This window comes from Callospermophilus lateralis, chromosome 8, assembly GCF_048772815.1.
Source record: "Callospermophilus lateralis isolate mCalLat2 chromosome 8, mCalLat2.hap1, whole genome shotgun sequence".
Lineage (NCBI taxonomy): Eukaryota > Metazoa > Chordata > Mammalia > Rodentia > Sciuridae > Callospermophilus > Callospermophilus lateralis.
In genome coordinates, this window is record NC_135312.1 from 4,143,485 (window position 1) to 4,161,944 (window position 18,460).

Consider the following 18,460-nt stretch of genomic DNA (forward strand, 5'->3'; position numbering starts at 1 on the left):
GTTCTATCCTTCTTAGGTCTGCTTTGTAAAAGACAGGGGAAATGGTCAGAAATCCCATATACCCAAGCCTTCATGGCCTTGTACAAAACCCCTCTACTATGCAAAACCAAAAATCCACTGGTTCCCAGAAAACCCTCTGCTCCCCACTCCTTTCCAAACATCCCACATACTTGTAGTGGGGCTACCTGCTTGGGCACTATGCAAGGAAGTGGCCAGGGCCAAAGGGCCAGTAAGAGTACAAGTCCCCTCTCAGCAGCTGACATCCAACGATGTAAAGAAAAGCAGACAAGCTTGTCAATGGGTTTCAAACTCTAACTATGGCCTTTGACTTATCCTGCAGGGACATTCAATTTATTTTGAGAGTGAGCTGCACCCTTCTCAAGAGTGAATTATTGGAGTAGCTTGCAGGGAAGCTAATGAAATCTTTGCCTGAACCCCAGTGGGAAATTACCCTGGTCTCAAACTGTCCCAGCCTTTCTCCCCAACTGGGACTACAGTACTCAAGCAGGCATGACAGGAGGACGTAAGTGATGGAAATTCTCTTGGTAGGAATAAAAAAGGCATTAACAAGCCTGTTAATTAGGATAAATTAAGAAGTATTACTCAGGAAAGGCATGAAAACCCAGCAACCTGTTATGATCAGTTAGAGAGCTTCCCAAAGTATAACAACTCAGATTCTTCTCCAGGGAAGTGACTGCTTCATTAGGTCAGAATTTCCTCAGTCAGCTCCAGATATTAGGCAAAAACTCCAAAAACTCCAGATGGGACTTCCAACTAATAGAAACCAATGATTAGGGGGCTGGGGATGTGGCTCAAGCGGTAGTGTGCTCACCTGGCATGCGCACGGCGCTGGGTTTGATCCTCAGTACCACATACAAATAAAGATGTTGTGTCTGCCAAAAAATAAATATTAAAAGAAAATTCTCTCTCTCTCTCTCTCTCTCTCTCTCTCTCTCTCTCTCTCTCTCTCTCCGTCTCTCTCTCTCTCTTAAAAAAAAAAAAAAAGAAAGAAAAAAGAAACTAGGAAGGAAAGGGGACCAGGAGAGGCAGTGATCCAAACTCATGGCAGCCATGATTGGCCATGCCCTTGGAATCCATACATCTCAAAAACCGGAGAGGCCCCAAGAAAAACTTCTTGCTCTAAGTGCAAAGATACCAGACACTGGTGCCTGGGTTACCAGCGCCCTGGTAGAACAGATTCCTGCTCGGAGGTGTGAACCGCCTGGGAAAATAAAAAGTCTGAAATAATCAGTGAGGAATAAAAGACAAAGCCAAAAAATTAGATTTAAAGGGGGGCACCATTTAAAGGCGGGTGCCTGATGGGCCTTCCAGCCCTGATAGGAACTGAAACTAAACAACTGAACAAACCCTAGTCCTTTATTTAAGGGGAAGTACATCAAAAGTTTCAGTGTGGCATGCTCTTGAAGTAAACAGGTTGTCTGGGGCTTGGCAGGTCACGCCCATCTCCGGATGGCTGTGTTTGAACCTGGGGCTGTGGGCTAAGGCAGGGCGCCAGCATGATCTGGGCTTTCTCAGACCAGGGAATTTCACCCAGGAGCTTCCTGCCTTAATTGCGCAAACAATACCCATAGTTCATACACGGCTCCCACTGGGTGAAAGACTGCCCTTGTTGCATATGTGGGAACTCTCTGGAGACCCCCGGCACTGGGGGACTGACAGCCCTCGGTCTAAAAAGGGGACCAGTTAGCTAAGACTCTCGCCATGTAGGTGGCCCAGATGGAGCCCAGGAGCAACTGAGGGCCCCCTGAGGGATGTCATCACCATTTCCAAGAAGCCCTTGGACATCATGGAAAAACCAATTTAATTCCTTCTAGACAAGAAGGCATTTACTCAGGTCTAACCACTTAGGCAGGTAAGCCTTCTCCCTGAACCAACCTAGTGGTAGGCAAAACTAATTTTTTTACTCCCTCTATATTATATCGATTTGGGAAAAAAACTTTTCATGCATGAGTTTCTAATGGTTCCAAGCTTCCCACCCCCTCTCCTGGGCAGAGACATCATGGGAAACTAAGAGTCACCTTACAATTTGGTTAGAGAGCCCAAGCTGCTCACCTAGCTGGAGACAGCACTCCTATGCCAAAGGCCACTGACTTACACATAAATCCATTGGCATGGTGTAACAGGAAGCCAGGAAGGGCAATTGATGCCCACCCAGGATACACAAAGGACCCCAATACTAAAGAAAGAAGCCCAAAAGGGATCGTAACCCCTCCTAGATGAGCTACCTCAATGTAGATGCCTTAGACCTTGCCAACCTCCCTGCAATGCCCCAAGTTTGCCTGTCTTAAAACCCAGCAGGGAATACCAACTGGAGCAAGACCTGAGACTTGTCAAAGAGCCTGTGTCCCTAGCCACCCTTTGGCTGCTGACCTTTACATCGTCTCTTCCAGATACCAGGAGATGCCACCTTGCTCACTGTTAGAGCTCAAAGATACCTGATTCTCAGGCCCCGGCACCTGCCATCCCTGGCCCTCTTGCTTTCCAGTAGAAAACCCCTTTTAACAAGAAAAAACCAGCAATCCACATAGACAGTCCTCCCTCAAGGGCTTAAGGATGGCCCTCAGTTCTTTGCCTGAGCCCTGGCAAGGGACTTAAGGGATCACGGCTCAAGCAGGGAGGGACCCTTTTGTATGTGATAGCCTGTTGGTGTCCAGTCCAGCAGAGGAAGTCTCCAACCATAATACTTTCGGGTACTTCGTTTTCTAGCAGAAAGGGGATACAAGATATCTGAGAAAAAGGCACACATCTCCCAACAAAAGGCTCAATACTTGCGATATCTACTTACCCCAGGGACCAGACATGCCTTTCCAGAGACAAAGGCCATTTGTGAATCAGGTCTACCTGCCACCAAACAACAATGGCACTCATTTTGGGGTGTGGTGGGTTTTTGCAGAATCTGGATTCCCAACTTCAGCCTCATTGCAGAACTTCTCTGTGAGGGGACTAAAGAACGAGATCTAAGCCTACAGGACTCAGAAATGAATGTGGGCCTTTAAATCCCTAAAACAGGCTCTCAGCCAGCTCTACCCAGGAACACCTATCATGACAAACGTTTTTTATCCTCTGTGTGTCAGAAAGAAAAAGAGCTTACCAGGGTCCTAACTCAAAATCTGGGCAACCAACCCAGATAGAGTGGCCAGGTGCACGTGGAGAGTGGACGCCACAGTCCTCTTCGTGGAGGAAGCTCAGGACGGGCAGAGGCATCATGGGTTCAGCTCAAGAGCCATCATGGGTTTAAGGTTCAGCTTAAGGCTCAACTCCTCAGCAGGTAAAAGCCATCCGGGAAACAGGAGGATTCTTGTGGGTGACTGGAGAAATGCTTACAAAATACCAGGCAACATGTCTAGATAACCCTAAGGTCACTGTCAGGACTTGCAACACTCTTAGCCAGCCCACCAAATTTCCAACTGCCTGCTTCAGCCAGCCTTCTCACTGCCGTGACCCAAAGACCTGACAAGAACAATTAGAGGAGGAAAAGTCTGTTTTCGGGCTCACAGTTTCAGAGTTCTCAGTTCACAGGCAGCTGGCCCCATTCTTCAGGGCTCAAGGAGGCAGGACATCCCAGTGGAGGAAAAGGACTCAGGACATGATCAAGAGAGTCTCCACTCGCCAGAGAGAAAATAAATACCTCAGAGGCCCGGCCCCTAAGGACCCAGCTCCTCCAGCCACACTCCACCTGCCTTCACTTACCACTCAGTTAATCCCCTCAGGGAATTCATTCACTGATTGGGTGATTGGGTGAATTCAAGGCTTCTTGCATTGTCTCACATGTGAGCTTCTGGGGGCTGCCTGAAATCCAAACCATGTCACAGGCTATGCCTGCGCACAGGCTGTTCCTCAGACCTATGCCATTCACTCCAACTTCTCTGACCAACTCCTCCCTAAACCAGAAGAAGAATGACCTACTGATGGTAGCAGTTTTGCCCAGAATGGCCAGAGAAGGGCTAAATACACAGCAGTCAGCTGAGATACAGCACCAAGGCTCACCGCCCCAGCAACTTTAACTCAGAAGGTCAAACTGACTGCCCTAACAAGAGCCCTTATAAAGGAACCACAGAACGCAATGTGTACCAACTCTGTAGGATGGCCTGAGGCCTGGCTGGGCCTGAGCAACTCCATTTTAAAAACTCCACTCTGAAACCTGCAGTCTCACCAGGCACAGAGCCCTCCAGTGTGGCCTCAAACAAGTTACTTCCCCTCACCCTGATAAACAGAGTGAAGCCCCCGGCAGGCTGTCCTCGCCTAATAAGAGGGAAAGGCGAGAAGATCAGGGTGGAGACCACCAGACCAGATGTTTCTAACCCCAGGGTAAATGATGTCACTGAGAAATCCAGTAGTAGCTGATAAAGATTGAAAGGGGGGGGGGGTCAAAGCCCCCAAATTTAGTATAAATGATAGAGCAAATGAACAGGGATCCAGCCAGCCGAAACAAGGATGCCCTCGGGCTGGAGAGCCTGATGTGGACCGGACATCCCATCACTTGTCATCGTTCCTGATCCTCTGCGTGATCCTCACCACTCTCAAACTCTACCTCCTAGTCTAGACCCTGGTGAGAGGTGCAATTCCTCCCTATGTCCCCCTCCTCAACCGGTCTCCACTCCACGCCAGGAAAAGCCTGCCTTGGTTCCAGACCTGATCACCGTGGTCTGAGTGAGTGTGCATCTGCTGGACATAAAGCCTAAGGCCTAAGACCTTTGAACTTGGCACACAGAGGAAATGTCTGTCATTAGCCTATCATGATTAAGTGTGTTTTACAGTGCTTAGAATTAATCTAGAATTGTTTTCTGTGTATTGATTATGTCTATGGCAGTGCCTAGCATTAAGAATTGTCATTTTCTTGATTAAGATCCTATACAGTGGGCTGGGGATGTGGCCCAGAGTTGGTACACATACACCTGGTATGTGCGGGGCGCTGGGTTTGATCCTTAGCACCACATAAAAATAAAAAAATAAAGATGTTGTGTCTACCAAAAACTAAAAAATAAATATTAAAAAATATTTCTCTCTCTCTCCTCTCTCGCTCTCTTAAAAAAAAAAAAAGAACCTATAGAGTGAAATTGTATTGAGTAATTTGAATGAATAAAGCATTGAAAGGGGCAGAAGCGTGTGGACATTCTTTATTTCTTGACTGCATACGTCGAAATTTTGCCCCCTTGAGACAAATTCTAAACACGCCTTCATTGTGCTTCACCTCCACACAGCCAAGTGGAAGGAAGGGACCCCTGACTGGTGGACACTCCCAGTCAAACACAAAGAGCAGGTCCTACAGCTACCAGAAGCAGCACTCTTCCAAGGGAACAGCAGTCACTCACTGCCAGGGGTGCCAGGGAGAGGTGTCAGAAACACCCTCAAGCCATGGAAAGGCCCATTGAGCAGCTGGGGAGGCAGCTCAGAGGGAGGCAACAGCCTGTCACCGCCTTGATCCCCTTTCCTAAAGGAGGAAGAGGCTGCTGGCGGCCAGAGCTCACCAACATGGGGTTTGGTGGAAGAAGCAGCCAACTGTACCTACCTGTCCCTACGAGGGAAGGCCCTTGAGGGCCTACGTGATTCCTTGCTTGTGGGAAGAGAAGTCACCCTAAGAGCCACTTGGTTCTTTGTGGTAACAAAATAATAGATGTGCTAAGAAAACTTTGTAAAGCTTGTCCCCTCTGTTCTTATCCTAACCCCAGGAAAAAAGTTTCCCATCGATTAAATCCATTCAGCACAGACAGCCCACTCAAGAGAGGACTGGCAGCTGCATCCCACCTCTGTGCCCACCTGCCAGGCATTCAGGTTTGACAGGTCCTGGTGGACACTGCTGCTGGAAGGGCTGAAGCCTTCCCCACAGGGACTGAAAAGGCCATGGGGTGGCCAAGGCCTTATGAGGAAATGATCCCAAGGCTCATGCCTCCCCAAAGCCCACAGAGTGGTAACAGACCCTCCTCCATGTCTCGGATCCCTTTTAGGGATTGCTAAGGCTCTAAAATGATAATTACTTACACTGTGCTTGGAGTCACCGATCATCAGGGAAAATCAAACTCTAAAGTACACCTTGGCAAACTGTACAGGGAACCCACTGAGAGCTGGGTAACCATGTGTCTGTCACACTTACCAGGATTCAGAACGCACCCAGGACCAGGCTCAATGAGTGGCTATGAGCCCTTCCTATCCAGTGGCTCGTGGCAGGCCTCCCGTGTGTGGTCTGCAGGAAGAGAATTTCCAGTGGGGAGTGGAGCACTGGGGGCAGACTACAAGCCTCCCCTGCAGTCAGGTGCAGCCACCTGGCCACGTTTTGGCTACTAGCTACAGAGACTTCCTCCAGCACAGCACCCAGGAAGGGACGCACGATGTCCATCCTGACGCCTGTTTCACTGGAACTGAAACTCATCGGGGGCAAATGTCACAAAGCCCTTGCTTTTCACAGTGATGTGTCAGGGAAAAGACTGAGATTCAGAGAGGCCCACTTCTTCTCTGCTCACCAGCGACACCCAATCCAGTTCCAGGTCTGTGACCAATCCAAGGCCAGAAGCAAAGAGAGAAAGAATGCCAGTGCTGGACTTCCTCCAGGAGCAGGGGAGTACAGGAAGGAGAAAGGCGCAAGATCCCTGAACCCACTACTTAGTTCCCAACATTCTACAGTAATGTTCCCTGCCAACCCTCACCCTCAGCACTCCCCATGGTGCTGATGTTCTCTGCCTGCAGACAGACTTAACCAACACACAGGAGGGTTCAAACTGCAGCAGGTGGTAAGGACAGTGTCAGCAGCCTTAGATTCAAATGATCCCTCATGTCTACAGACGTGTTAGGAAGAATTTCTTGGGATCCAAGGACTCCATCACCCCTCTCTCCTTCCTTGCCACCTCTGGCCACCCTAGCTGCTTAGGGCAACTGAGACATCTGCATGCCACTAGGTCCAGATGGCTAATTTGCTGCTTGAACATTCCTGGGAGATGACTATTAATAATTGTGCATTTGCTCTCTCCTCATGCAACCGCTTATTTCAACCAAACCCCCATGAAGCCAGCCTATCTGCATCAGGGTGTTTCCACAAAGCCGTCTGCAGGCCCCTCTGGGTATTTTCTTACCAAGAGCATCCTTTTTGGCTTGAAGCCTGCATGCAGGAGGCAGAGGGGGAATTGCTATCTGGTAGTCAGTTTCCTCCCTCCAGGTCAGTTCTTGATCTGTAAGCTGGAGCTTCCTGTGGGTGGTGGGTTGTGATGATAAGAATGGGAACCAAGGTTTTCGACAGGTCCATTTTGGTGCCAAAGTCCAGAATGAAGACACAATAAAATGGGAGAATAAATTCCTGCTTCACAGGATGATGATGTGTCTAAAGTGAATGAAACCAAGGTTCTCACTCTGGATCTCATGAGGCGAGAGTCAAGGCAGTGGGTGGGCTGAGCCAACACCTGAAGGCTCTGGGGATGATTGCTCCAGGCTCTTTCAGGTGGGTGGTAAAGCCCAGCTCCTATGGCTGCAGGTCTGCAGGCCTCTTCCTGCCAGCTGTCAGGTGAGGGCTGCTCTCTGCTCTTAGGGTCACCCACAGGCCTTCTCACATGATCACTTTGAATGTGACTTTGCCCTCTGCTGCCAGCTCAAAACTCTCCCTCCTTTTAAAGGGCTCAAAAGGTCAAATACACTGGATAATTTCTGTACCTCAAGGTCAACTGGCTGGGACTTTAATTCCAAGTCCAATGTCCTTAATTCCAAGTCCAAAGTCCATGTACCACAGCATCTACACTAGTATTTGACTGAATAACTGGAGGTGGGGTGCAGGGCTTGGAATCCATCTGTAGAATTCTGTCTGCCACATCCATCGAACCCACGTTTTCTAAATTTACTTATTTCAAAGTCTAATGAAAGGATGAAAACCCATGCCCTGCTGAGACATGACAACATAGCTCCAGTCAGCAGCCAACCCTTCAAGAGGCAGGCTGGGTCCATGACAGAGCTTTATGTGTCCCCAGCAGCTTCACTGAGTGCAAGCCATCTAGCTGGCTCAGCAGTTATGAGCATCATGCCCATGACCAACATGTGTCAAGCATGACCTTCTTCTGAGGAATTTTTTATTTTTAAACACCATCCCATCCTTCCTAGGGCACCCCAGGCTGTTTAGTTTGCTCTTTCAGCACCCCCACCTTTATCCCACACTGCAGGGCACCCTGCACCCTGGAGGACATGAGCTCCGAGTGATGATGCAGGAGTCTTCTCACACAGAAGCCATTTGGAGCTGTTCCTGGTGTGGCCATGAGGTGGCAGCACAGGCAAGCCTCAGGTAGGGGAATTCCATTGCTTTGGGTGACAGGGGGCACAGCTGGGTGGCTAGCTGGCCTGGACTGAGGTGGTTCAGGGTCCCCAGTGTGGCAGCATCACCAGGAAGACCCATTCCTGTCCATCTCAGGACCCAGTGGCTCTTACTCTGCTCACCTCTCTCTATACTCTAGGATGCCCATCTGAGTCCAGCCTCTTTTTAAACTTCACAATAAGATCCCAGTTTTATCTCAGTGGCTTGGGAGACAGGAAGATTGTGAGTTGAAATCTCAGCAATTTAGGGAGGCCCTAAGCAACTCAGAAAGACCCTGACTGTAAATAAAACCACAGTGGCTCTGTGGTTAAGTGCTTCTGAGTTCAATCCCTAGTACCCTTCCTCCTGTGAGGATGGCCTTAGGCATGAGCCTCAGCAACTCCATTTTAAAACTCTGGTTGGAAACCTGCAGTCTCACAGGCACGCCTCACAGAGCCCTCCAGTATGGCCCTCAGGCACAAAGAAGTCACTTCTCCCTACCCTGACAAACTCAGAGTGAAGCCTCTGGCAGGCTGTCCTCCCATAATGAGGGGGAAAGGCAAAAAGATCAGGGTGGGGACCACCAGACCAGATGTTTTAACCCCAGGGTAAATGATGTCACTGGGAAATCCTGTGGCAGCTGATAAGGATCAAAAGGGGGTCAAAATCCCCAAAATTTGGTATAAATAATGGAGCAAGAGAACCGACATTCAGCCAGCCCACACTGATGCCCTCACACAGAGAGCCTGATGAGGACCTGGACTGACATCCTGTTGAGAGCCACAGCCCAGTCAGAATGACACCTGGCATTTGCCAGAGGGAATGGTTGAAAGGTGACACCAGCGAACCATTGAGATGATGATTTGAATTAAGCTATATATAATTGCTGTGATGCTGGATTGATTGAATTGTATATTTGACCTTTACTGTTGGGCAATAGGGCAACCTACTTTGGAGTTCCCCAGCAGCTCTCGTGGGTTCGGAGAGATTGGACGGAGCCCGGTGGAGGGAGTGTGTTCCTGTGTGGTGTGTGCAGTGCAGGTGAGAGTTGGGGAATAAAGAGTTGCTGTTTGAATCTACAAGGCTTTGTGGCGGCTTGGTTATTTGTGCCCAGCCAGACTGCGGCAACATCCCAACACTTTTCACTGTTGCTAATCCTCTGCATCTTCCTCACCTCTCTCAAACTCTATAGCCACATCTTGGCCCTGGGGAGAGCCTTCCCAGCCAGTGGTCAGCTCCACCCCAGGAGAAGCCTGCCTGGTTCCTGACCTGATCACGGAAGTCTGAGTGAGTGTGCATCTGGTCTGAGTGAGTGTGCATCTGCTGGACTTAGAGCCTAAGGCTTGAGACTTTTTTTTTAAGAGAATTTTTTAATATCTATTTTTTAGTTTTCGGTGAACACAACATCTTTATTTTTATTTATTTTTTTTATGAGGTGCTGAGAATCGAACCCAGGGCCCTGGGCATGCCAGGCGAGCGTGCTACCGCTTGAGCCATATCCCCAGTCCAGATTGAGACTTTTGATCTGACACTTGAACTTAGAATGCAGAGGGAATGTTTGTCATGAGTCTGTCATGATTAAGTGTGTTTGCAGTGCTTAGAATTAATCTAGAATGATTGCTGTGAATTTATTATGTCTATTGCAATGCCTAGCATAAAAGATTGTTCTTGATTAAGAACCTATAGGATGAATTGTATTGATTTGCGTCAATAAAGCATTGAAAGGGGCAGAAGCTCGTGGATATTCTTTTATTTCTCCCCCTGGACTGCATAAGTCGCACTTTATGAACCACAGCGGTATTTGAATTTATGAGCCTTAAAGGGTCCCAAAAGTTTTTCTGTATTTTCCCATAGCAACCCCCCCCACCACAAAAAAAACCCCAGTTTTACAGGTGAGCAGATTCAGGATGAGTGCAATTAGACAACTTGGTTACAGCCGATGAAAAACACATTTTAAGGGTATCCCAGAAATTTTTGAACATTATTAAAAAGAAAGAAAAGTTACAACCCTCATCATGTCCAGCACCCAGTTCTAACCATTTTCCATATTTTCCACTTGTGTTTCACCTATACTCATTATTTTTCTACTGGAGTATTTTTAAAGCAAATTCCAGACACTGTAGCAACTTATTGTAAACATTTCTGTTTGCATCTTTGATGTCAAGGACATTTTTACATAGCCACCAGGCCATTATGACTCCTTAACAAAAGTAACAGTGAAATTCCTCATCACTTCACAAATGTCTTTTTTACAGTTGATTTGTTCTATCATGATCCGAATTGAATTCAATCATGTCTTTTAAGTTCGTTTATTAACCGTTCCACTTCCTCCCACTGACCCCGCCAATTAATCGACAGCCCACATTCTGGAGTTGGCCATTTGCCTCCATCTATAGGTGGCACAGTGCAGGAAAACAGTAGGTGCTCAATCAGCATCGGTTGAAAGAAGGGTTTCAATGAAAACAAAGGAAAAGAACAGCGTTTTAGTTCTCAGAAGTGGAACACAGCAGGCAGTATTCTGGGTGGGAGGCCGGCCTCTGCAGGCGCCGGCTGGCCCCGGGGAATGCACTGGAGGTCAGCGGTGCAGAGCAGAAGTCGGGTAAGAGCCTTTGTTGGGCCCCAAGCTTAAGGCGCAGCAAAAGGCGTAGAGTCAGTTGCGCCCTCTCCTCAGTTTTCTGAGACACTTAAGGGGTGTGTGGCAGAACCACACCGGTATTTGAATTTATGAGCCTTAGAGGGTCCCAAAAGTTTTCCTGTATTTTTCCTATTTTGTGGTTTGTGCCTTACTCAGAAAACAGAACATGATAGGTTCAAAACTAACACCCAGAATCCCGACATCCAACACCAAACGTGATGACACTTCGTCATATCCGCTTCCTGGGTCTCTTTTTAAAGTTTTCCTGAAACTCGGGACAGCCAGCCAGCCATGTCCCTCCCCTCCTCCCGCACCACCAGGATAGGCGCGCCGGGAGTGCGCCTCCCGGTAGCACAGCCTCCCTGCCTCCTTCGGCTAGTGGCGCCCTCAGACACGAGTGTCGGGCCGCAAGCCCCAGCGGTACTCAGCGAAAAAGGGCAACAGGCTGGGAGCTGACAACAAGACTGGCCCCGAAGGAAACGCGCCACCCAACCAGCGCCCTCCGCTCAGCCCCGCCCAGCCCTCACTGGTTCTTCCCCATACTTTCCCCGCCCACGAAGAGGTTCCTCCTCTTGTTCTCTTCACCTTTCACCTCACTTTTTGGGGCTCCCCGGGAAGGGGGGCTCAGACCCCGCCCATCACGGGGGGGGGAGACTGTGCTCTGCTGTGACTCACCGTTATTGGTGACTATGGTCTGTCAATCACAGCATAAGCGGCCTAGGATTGGCTGATGAGAAATAGTGGGGCGTGAAGTCGGGACAGCGGCCTCGGCGCATGCCCGGTACGTGCGTGACGGAGACCCTAGCGGCAGTCATGGCGGCTCGGTGTGTGAGCCTGGCGCGGCGTGGTCTCCCGGCTTTGGCGTTGTCTCTCAGGTAAGGGGCGTCGGGCTTCTTTGGGCTGAGGGGGCGCGATTCCTCAGCGCCATCTCTGCCACTCCGATCCTGGCCCTTCCCGGCCTCATCACCAGAGTCGGGGACCCCGGGCCCGCGGCTCGGACGCGGGACGCGGACCGCCCCCAAGGTCTGCTCTGTGGCCGGGGTGTGCCCGTCCTGGGCTCGGACAGCTGGAGCGCGGCCACCTGAACCCGAAGCGTGGGGCTTTAGGGCTCCGTGGGCTGCGGGACGGAGGGGTCCTGGCCGGTGTGCTTGGAGTGGAAGCTCGGCAGCCCCGGTGTGCGTGTGGCCCAGGGCCCGCAGCGGCCTCGCAGACGTCCGCTTCCTCTGCGCGCCCGGGCACCCAGGCAGCCTCAGTTTCTGCGGTTGAAGAAACAAGCAGAGAGACCCAAGACTTACCCAAGGTCACGCAGCGAGGCCGGGACGGGGCTGTGGCTCACCAGTGCCCGGAGCTGCAGAGCGCAGCTCAGCTGGCGCCGCCCCGGAGGGTCCGTTGCCCGGCTGACGAGCATTTCCCGTTCTGCCTCAAGTTTCTAAGCATTCGCGGGAGTCTGGGGTCAAAAAGCACCAGAGCCTGTCCGGCTGTGGGCAGTATGTTTAGGCTCCCTGCGGGTCAGAAGAACCAGCACTCGTCACTGTTTTCATTTTAACCTGTTGCTTTTGGTTTTTGAAAGACCTGTCTTAAAGTGAGTTCGGCAAATATAGAGAGTTCTTATCTCATCCCTTGAAAATTTTTCCTAGAAGCAAGTTATTCACCAAATCGAGAGAAGCTATTTCTGTCCAAACTTTGGGTAGAAACTGAGCAGAGTAAGGGCTGGTCTTCTCCCGCCAGGAGCTCTCTCACCTGGTGAGACCAGGCAGATGAGCCAAAGATTACTTGCAATGAGGGTGACAAGGCGTGAATAGCATCTTACTAAGTTCATGTAAAGCACCATGGGAACAATGTGGCAGGCTTCCCCCAATACTTCAGTAAAAAGGCTTTTTAGACCTCAATAGACCTCAATAATTTGTTGTTTTGTATCTGGAATTGCCAAAAAAAAAAAGTGCCAGGAAGTCAGCATCATTTCTGTCTCTGAAATTGTGGCTTTGTGGAAAGATGCTTAACTAGAGGCAAGAGAGCTGAATGGTAATCACAATTCCCACAGTGATAGTTTTCTGAGTCGGCAGACCAGCTGCAACTCTGGACCCTGTGTTTTTCCTTCTCATACATGGTGGCTAGACCCTCTGTTGGCATCAGGAAGGGGTCTGCACACAGCAGAGCCAACCTGCAGAAAGGCAGTGTGACTGTCACATTCATCAGGGGGAAAACTCAGAAGGCAGGCATCTCAACACTACCCTTACTCTTTAAATTCCTGAAAACCAGAAAAACAAACATGTAATAAAGAAGTCATTGCTTTTTACACCTGTGGTAACAGTCTACATGTGAACATGTTTTGTGTTCATGCACTGCACAAGTTCTCGTGAGTGACAGACCTCATTCAGGACAGTGGTCCCCTAAGACTGTATCACCTAGTGACATCCTAGCCGTTTTGGTTTGCATGATAGAGTTGCTTAATGACATCTTTCTTAGAATGTATCAATGTATCCTATCATTAAGTGGTGCATGAAGTTGTATTTCTTATTTAATAGAAGACACACAAGTGCATCCAAGGGATGACTGTTTAACTCATCTTTTAATAGCTGCATGATAGTTCAGATTGGGGAAGCAGCAGTTCATTTAGCCATTTCCTTACTTCAGAATACTGTGTCCAGCTTGTCCCTGTGCAGCATTGCCATAAACATCCTTCTATGTATATTATGTTTACAAAAACTTTACTATTCATGGAGTTAGTTTTCTTGAATCAGGAAAGAAAGTTGAATGTAGTTTATTCTGATTGGACTGTGGCATAATTAGAGCTCCTGCTGATCCTGGTGAAGAAACCTGGGTTTTAAGATTATCACTAAAGGCTTTGTGACCTTAGGCATGTCATTGAATCTTTTCAAGTGGATATCAGATTGGATAATACCTTAAATATCTTCCAGGATTTGTTAGTACTCATTTGTTAGTCTCATGTTCCTACCTCCACACCTTCATCCAGGCAGTGCCCACTTCCTGAAGCGCATCTATCTATCCACCCTGCTCTTGTTCATATTTTCTCAATGTTCATATTTTCTGAAAATGAACTAGAGAGGCTGTGCATGTATTCATGTTTCTCAGGTTCACAGAAAGGAGAAGGGTCCGTTGTAGACTGTTACCACAGGTGTGAAAAGCAATGACCTCTTTATTACATGTTTTGCTCTTGTGTACAACTCACCTCTCCTACAGAGCCTTTTCTTCTCCTCCAGTCTTCTGTGTCTCTCAAAGCACTGGGATTCTTTTACTAACGTTTAAACCCCCAATTACAATTCTTTGTGTATAGACATCTTACCTTTTTTACATGATGGAAAGTGCTTCGAGGTAAGATCTCTGCCTGGTCATCTTTGTCCGTGATGTCAGCAGTGGGTCTCACCTCTGACAGTGTCTGCTGTATTAAACACAGGTGGGGCCTCTGTGTCTCAGAAGACACCTTAGAATGCAAGAAGAGAAGGTTAGGTATCCATCAGTTTAAGCATGTATTGCAGTTGGTCTTATATAGTTATGAGTCATAAAACAATAGGAACTACCTTCTGAGAGCTACATTGTTAGGTGATTTCCTTGTGTGAATGTTACATGTGTACTTACTCAAACATAGATGGTATAACCTACTACACACATAGGTTATGTGGTATAAAGACTGCCACATATGCAATCTGTTGTCCAGAATGACGTTATTTGGCATATACTAATATATGTGTGTGTGTCATTTGTAGTTTGCCTTTATAAGATCTGAAATAGGTTTGCTCCCAAAACAGTAAATAGCAGAGTTCAAAAGTATTCCAAATCTCCTTTGTCCTGTGTCTGGTTTTCCAAAAAAAAATTTGTCATTTCTGATGTGTGGACTTTTCTGTAGGCCCTCTCCTCGGTTGTTGTGCACAGCTACAAAACAAAAGAACAATGGCCAAAGCCTGGAAGAGGACATGGGTCACAATGAGCAGAAGACAGAGCCTCCCTCTACAGACAAGATCCTCTTGGAAGAGAAGGTCAAGTTAGAAGAGCAGCTGAGAGACACTATGGTGAGGATATATGGCTCTTGTGGGACACAGGCTTTGCTGAATTATTTCTTGTGTGGTCCACAGAAAAGGCCCCACATGTCACTGGTGACAGACCCAAGCCAGAGCATTCAGTCTGACCCACTGCTCATGTAGCAGGTGACCACCACAGTGGAGGGGAGAACCACGTCGTATGGCTCCACTTCTGACATGACAAGAGCCTCACGTGCCAGGTGGTTACCCTAAGACGGTCTTACAGATGAGGAAAGCTCCGTGTGGTCACTAAAACTGGGGTGGGAGTGGGGGCCTGGGCTGCTGTCATGGGGAAGTAGAAGAAGTTGTGTGAGCTGGTAGCAGTAGGGATTCTTATTGCTGAAAAGCACAAGTAGCACTGATCAGGTGCTTTTCTTCTTACCTTGCATACTTCTTTAATTCAGATATATATATATATATATATAATTGAAAAGTATTAACCAATGATATTGGTATAGCTTAATCAATAAATATAGAAATAACATCTGACATGATGGCTTTATTTTCAGTTATATATGTTGTTTATAGTGAAATCCATCCATCTGCAAATCAAGTACTTTAAGGATTTAAGATTAAAAACATCAAATATATTTATGTCTCCCAAAGCACTGAGATTATGTGTGGGCAGTTTTACATGTTCTTATGAGTAAGCTGTGTACAGGTGAGGAGCCTTAGGCACAGAGCAGCCAAGGGAACCCCAGGCTCACCCACCTGCAGCTCCCAGAGCCAGGGGTGAATGGGGTAGGGTGAGCCCAAGCTGTCCGCCTCTGCATTGTGACTGCGTGCAGACTTGGCGCAGCTGCAGTATGGGAACCCGCACAGAGCCCTTCAGTACACATTAGCAGAAGGCACTCCAGAGGTGGGGAGCTCTTGAGAGGGTTGGTAAGAATTGAGGGACTTCCCCAAACTGCCATGATTAATTATTAAACAGTGAGCATGTGAACTGAGTCCTTCAGGCAAACTGGATGGCACAGAGGTGCATCCACAGGGTCATGACCCCATGGGATCAAGGCCTCCCCTTCACACCCAGTCCATTCCCCCTCTCCCAGAAGGAATGGGACTGGACATGGCGTCACCCCTAGCAAGGTGCTCATATTGCCTGAAATCAGACATTCTACTGGGGAGACTAGAGCTTATTCCTTGGGGGTGAAGGATTTTCCTCTGGTCTTTTCACCTCTGTGCGCTTGGATCAGCGCAGGGAGCCCTCGCATTACTCCCACTCTCTGGAAATGCTGACATGAGTATAAATTGGTCTCACTGAGCTTTTCTGTTTTTGTCCAATATCTCAAAAGGAATGACAGATCTTATTTGTATCTTGACTTGGAGTGTGTTATAATCATTTTCAAATTAGGATGACTTTCCTGTAAATTTGTTCCACATTTGATTCATGTAAATCTTTTTCCTTTTATTTTTTCTTTAGGAAAAATACAAACGAGCTTTGGCAGATACTGAGAACTTGAGACTGAGGAGCCAAAAACTGGTGGAAGAGGCGAAATTATATGGTAACTTTAAACATTTAAACATTATGTGTTATTGGTCCCAGAAAGAACATAATAGGGTGGAGAAGAAGGGGTGCAGGTGTACCAAGAACAAGCCCGGGGTGGGGGGCAGAATTCACACCCGCTCTGGTTTTTCAAGATGAGTTCATAGTGAAAGTGTCTTTATAGGAGCAGAGACTGTGTAGTTGTGACAGTGTTTGGAATTGTGTGGTCCACACAGCAGGAGTTTTATTATCACCCTCCCTGTGCAGACCCTAGGGAGCCCCTAGCCAGCCGCAGAAGATACATCTGCAGGCTTCTTCACCAGGACTAGCAGGAGGTCTGATTATGCCACAGTCCAGTCAGAATAAACTATGTTCAGCTTTCTTCCCGATTCAAGAAAATGGCCTCTGTGAATAGGAAAGTCCTAGTAACCGAATGGCATACAGGGATGTCTATGGAACCCCTGCTGCTTGCGGCTCCCTCATGCTTCAGAGCAGTGCTGTCACTTCAGGACTCCTGCTGTGCAGCCTCCACTGTCAGCTTTGGTGCTTCTGTTGCTGCCTTCCTACTTTGTAGTTGAGGTAATCCAGGCTTAGTGACTTGCCACTCATCACAGAGCCGGTCAGTCATGGCACCAGCATTTTGTCCATCACTGCCAGTTTGGCACCTGTGGTAGTAACTGGACCTGAGGCTGCCATAGGAGTGGTTGCTGTGGGTCACTTGGTTAACTGTCAGGTGTGGCATCCTGTGTTAGGGTGAGGAGCCAAAGGTTCAGGATGGGAATTCCTATGACTACCCAAGGACAGAGAGGGTGAGGGACCAGGTGGAAATAGAGTCCTCATCTCATCATGCTGCTGCATCCAACACAGAAACACCTCTTTCCTGGGAACACTTTTCCTTGGGTCACCTGGGTTCCTGGTACTCTTCCTCCCTGAGTAATACCTTTGCGAACCTGTCTGACCTGAGTACCAGGCCTCTTTCCCCTCTTCCTGGCACTCTGGGTGACTTCCACACTCCCACAGGTTTAAAGGGCCTCCACACCTAGGTCTGTGTTCCAGCTCAGTCTCCTGAGTTTCATTCCATACATGCTGCTTAGCAGCCTTGCCTGGGAGTCTCAAGGGTGCTTCCACCTTAGCCCTTCACTTGGCTTCCTTTCCCCCTTACTGTAGTAGGTGATTCCAGCTTTCAGCCAGGAGAGGCTTTGGAGGGTTTTGTTTTTTCTGTATTAAATGGTGGAAGCATTGAGATTCTGGGGCAACAGGTGCTGTGGCCGGGCACCATAAGCAGCCTGTTATGAAGCACACCAAGCTCAATTCCCAGGTGCAGTGGATATGGACTGTGAACCACCTTCTTTAATTTTATCAGGCATCCAGGGCTTCTGCAAAGACTTGCTGGAGGTTGCAGACATTCTGGAGAAGGCAACACAGAGTGTTCCAAAGGAAGAAATTAAAGATGAAAACCCTCACCTGAAAAGCCTGTACGAGGGGCTAGTGCTGACTGAGGTGCAGATCCAGAAGGTATTCACAAAGCACGGCTTGCTCAAGCTGGACCCCCTTGGAGCCAAGTTCGACCCTTATGAACATGAGGCGTTGTTCCACACACCAGTAGAGGGCAAGGAGCCGGGCACAGTGGCGCTGGTTAGCAAGGTGGGGTACAAGCTGCACGGGCGCACCCTCAGGCCTGCCCTGGTGGGGGTGGTGAAGGAAGTATAACTGCCTCCTGCAGGGCCTTTGGCTTTTAAGTCACTTGCTGTAACTCTTGAAAGGCGGGTCTATCTTTTCTCCTCTGGGAGTCCAGCCTTGATGGAAAGGTCAAGTGGCTGCAAAGAATCAAGCTGGGTACACAGTTGCGTCCAGGAGCTCTGGTCCAGGAGTCTGATTTCTTAGTACCACATGTTTAGTAGCTCCATATTCTTCCAGAGGAGGGCGGACGGGACCTCTAGAGTATCGTGAATAACGCTGTATCTGCTCAAACTCGTGATTGCAAAGTACTTTAAACAAATAAAAGGTCTTCAGGAACTGTC

General features: G+C 48.4%; 1 protein-coding gene across 1 annotated transcript; it reads left to right on the top strand.

The window, feature by feature from the left end:
• Positions 1–11,685: 11,685 nt before the first annotated feature.
• Grpel1 (GrpE like 1, mitochondrial) lies at positions 11,686–18,460 on the top strand. The gene is made up of 4 exons (XM_076864950.1): positions 11,686–11,794; positions 14,785–14,947; positions 16,377–16,458; positions 17,803–18,460. The coding sequence occupies exons 1-4, from the start codon at positions 11,694–11,696 to the stop codon at positions 18,147–18,149; spliced, it is 693 nt and encodes a 230-aa protein (XP_076721065.1). The 5' UTR covers positions 11,686–11,693; the 3' UTR covers positions 18,150–18,460.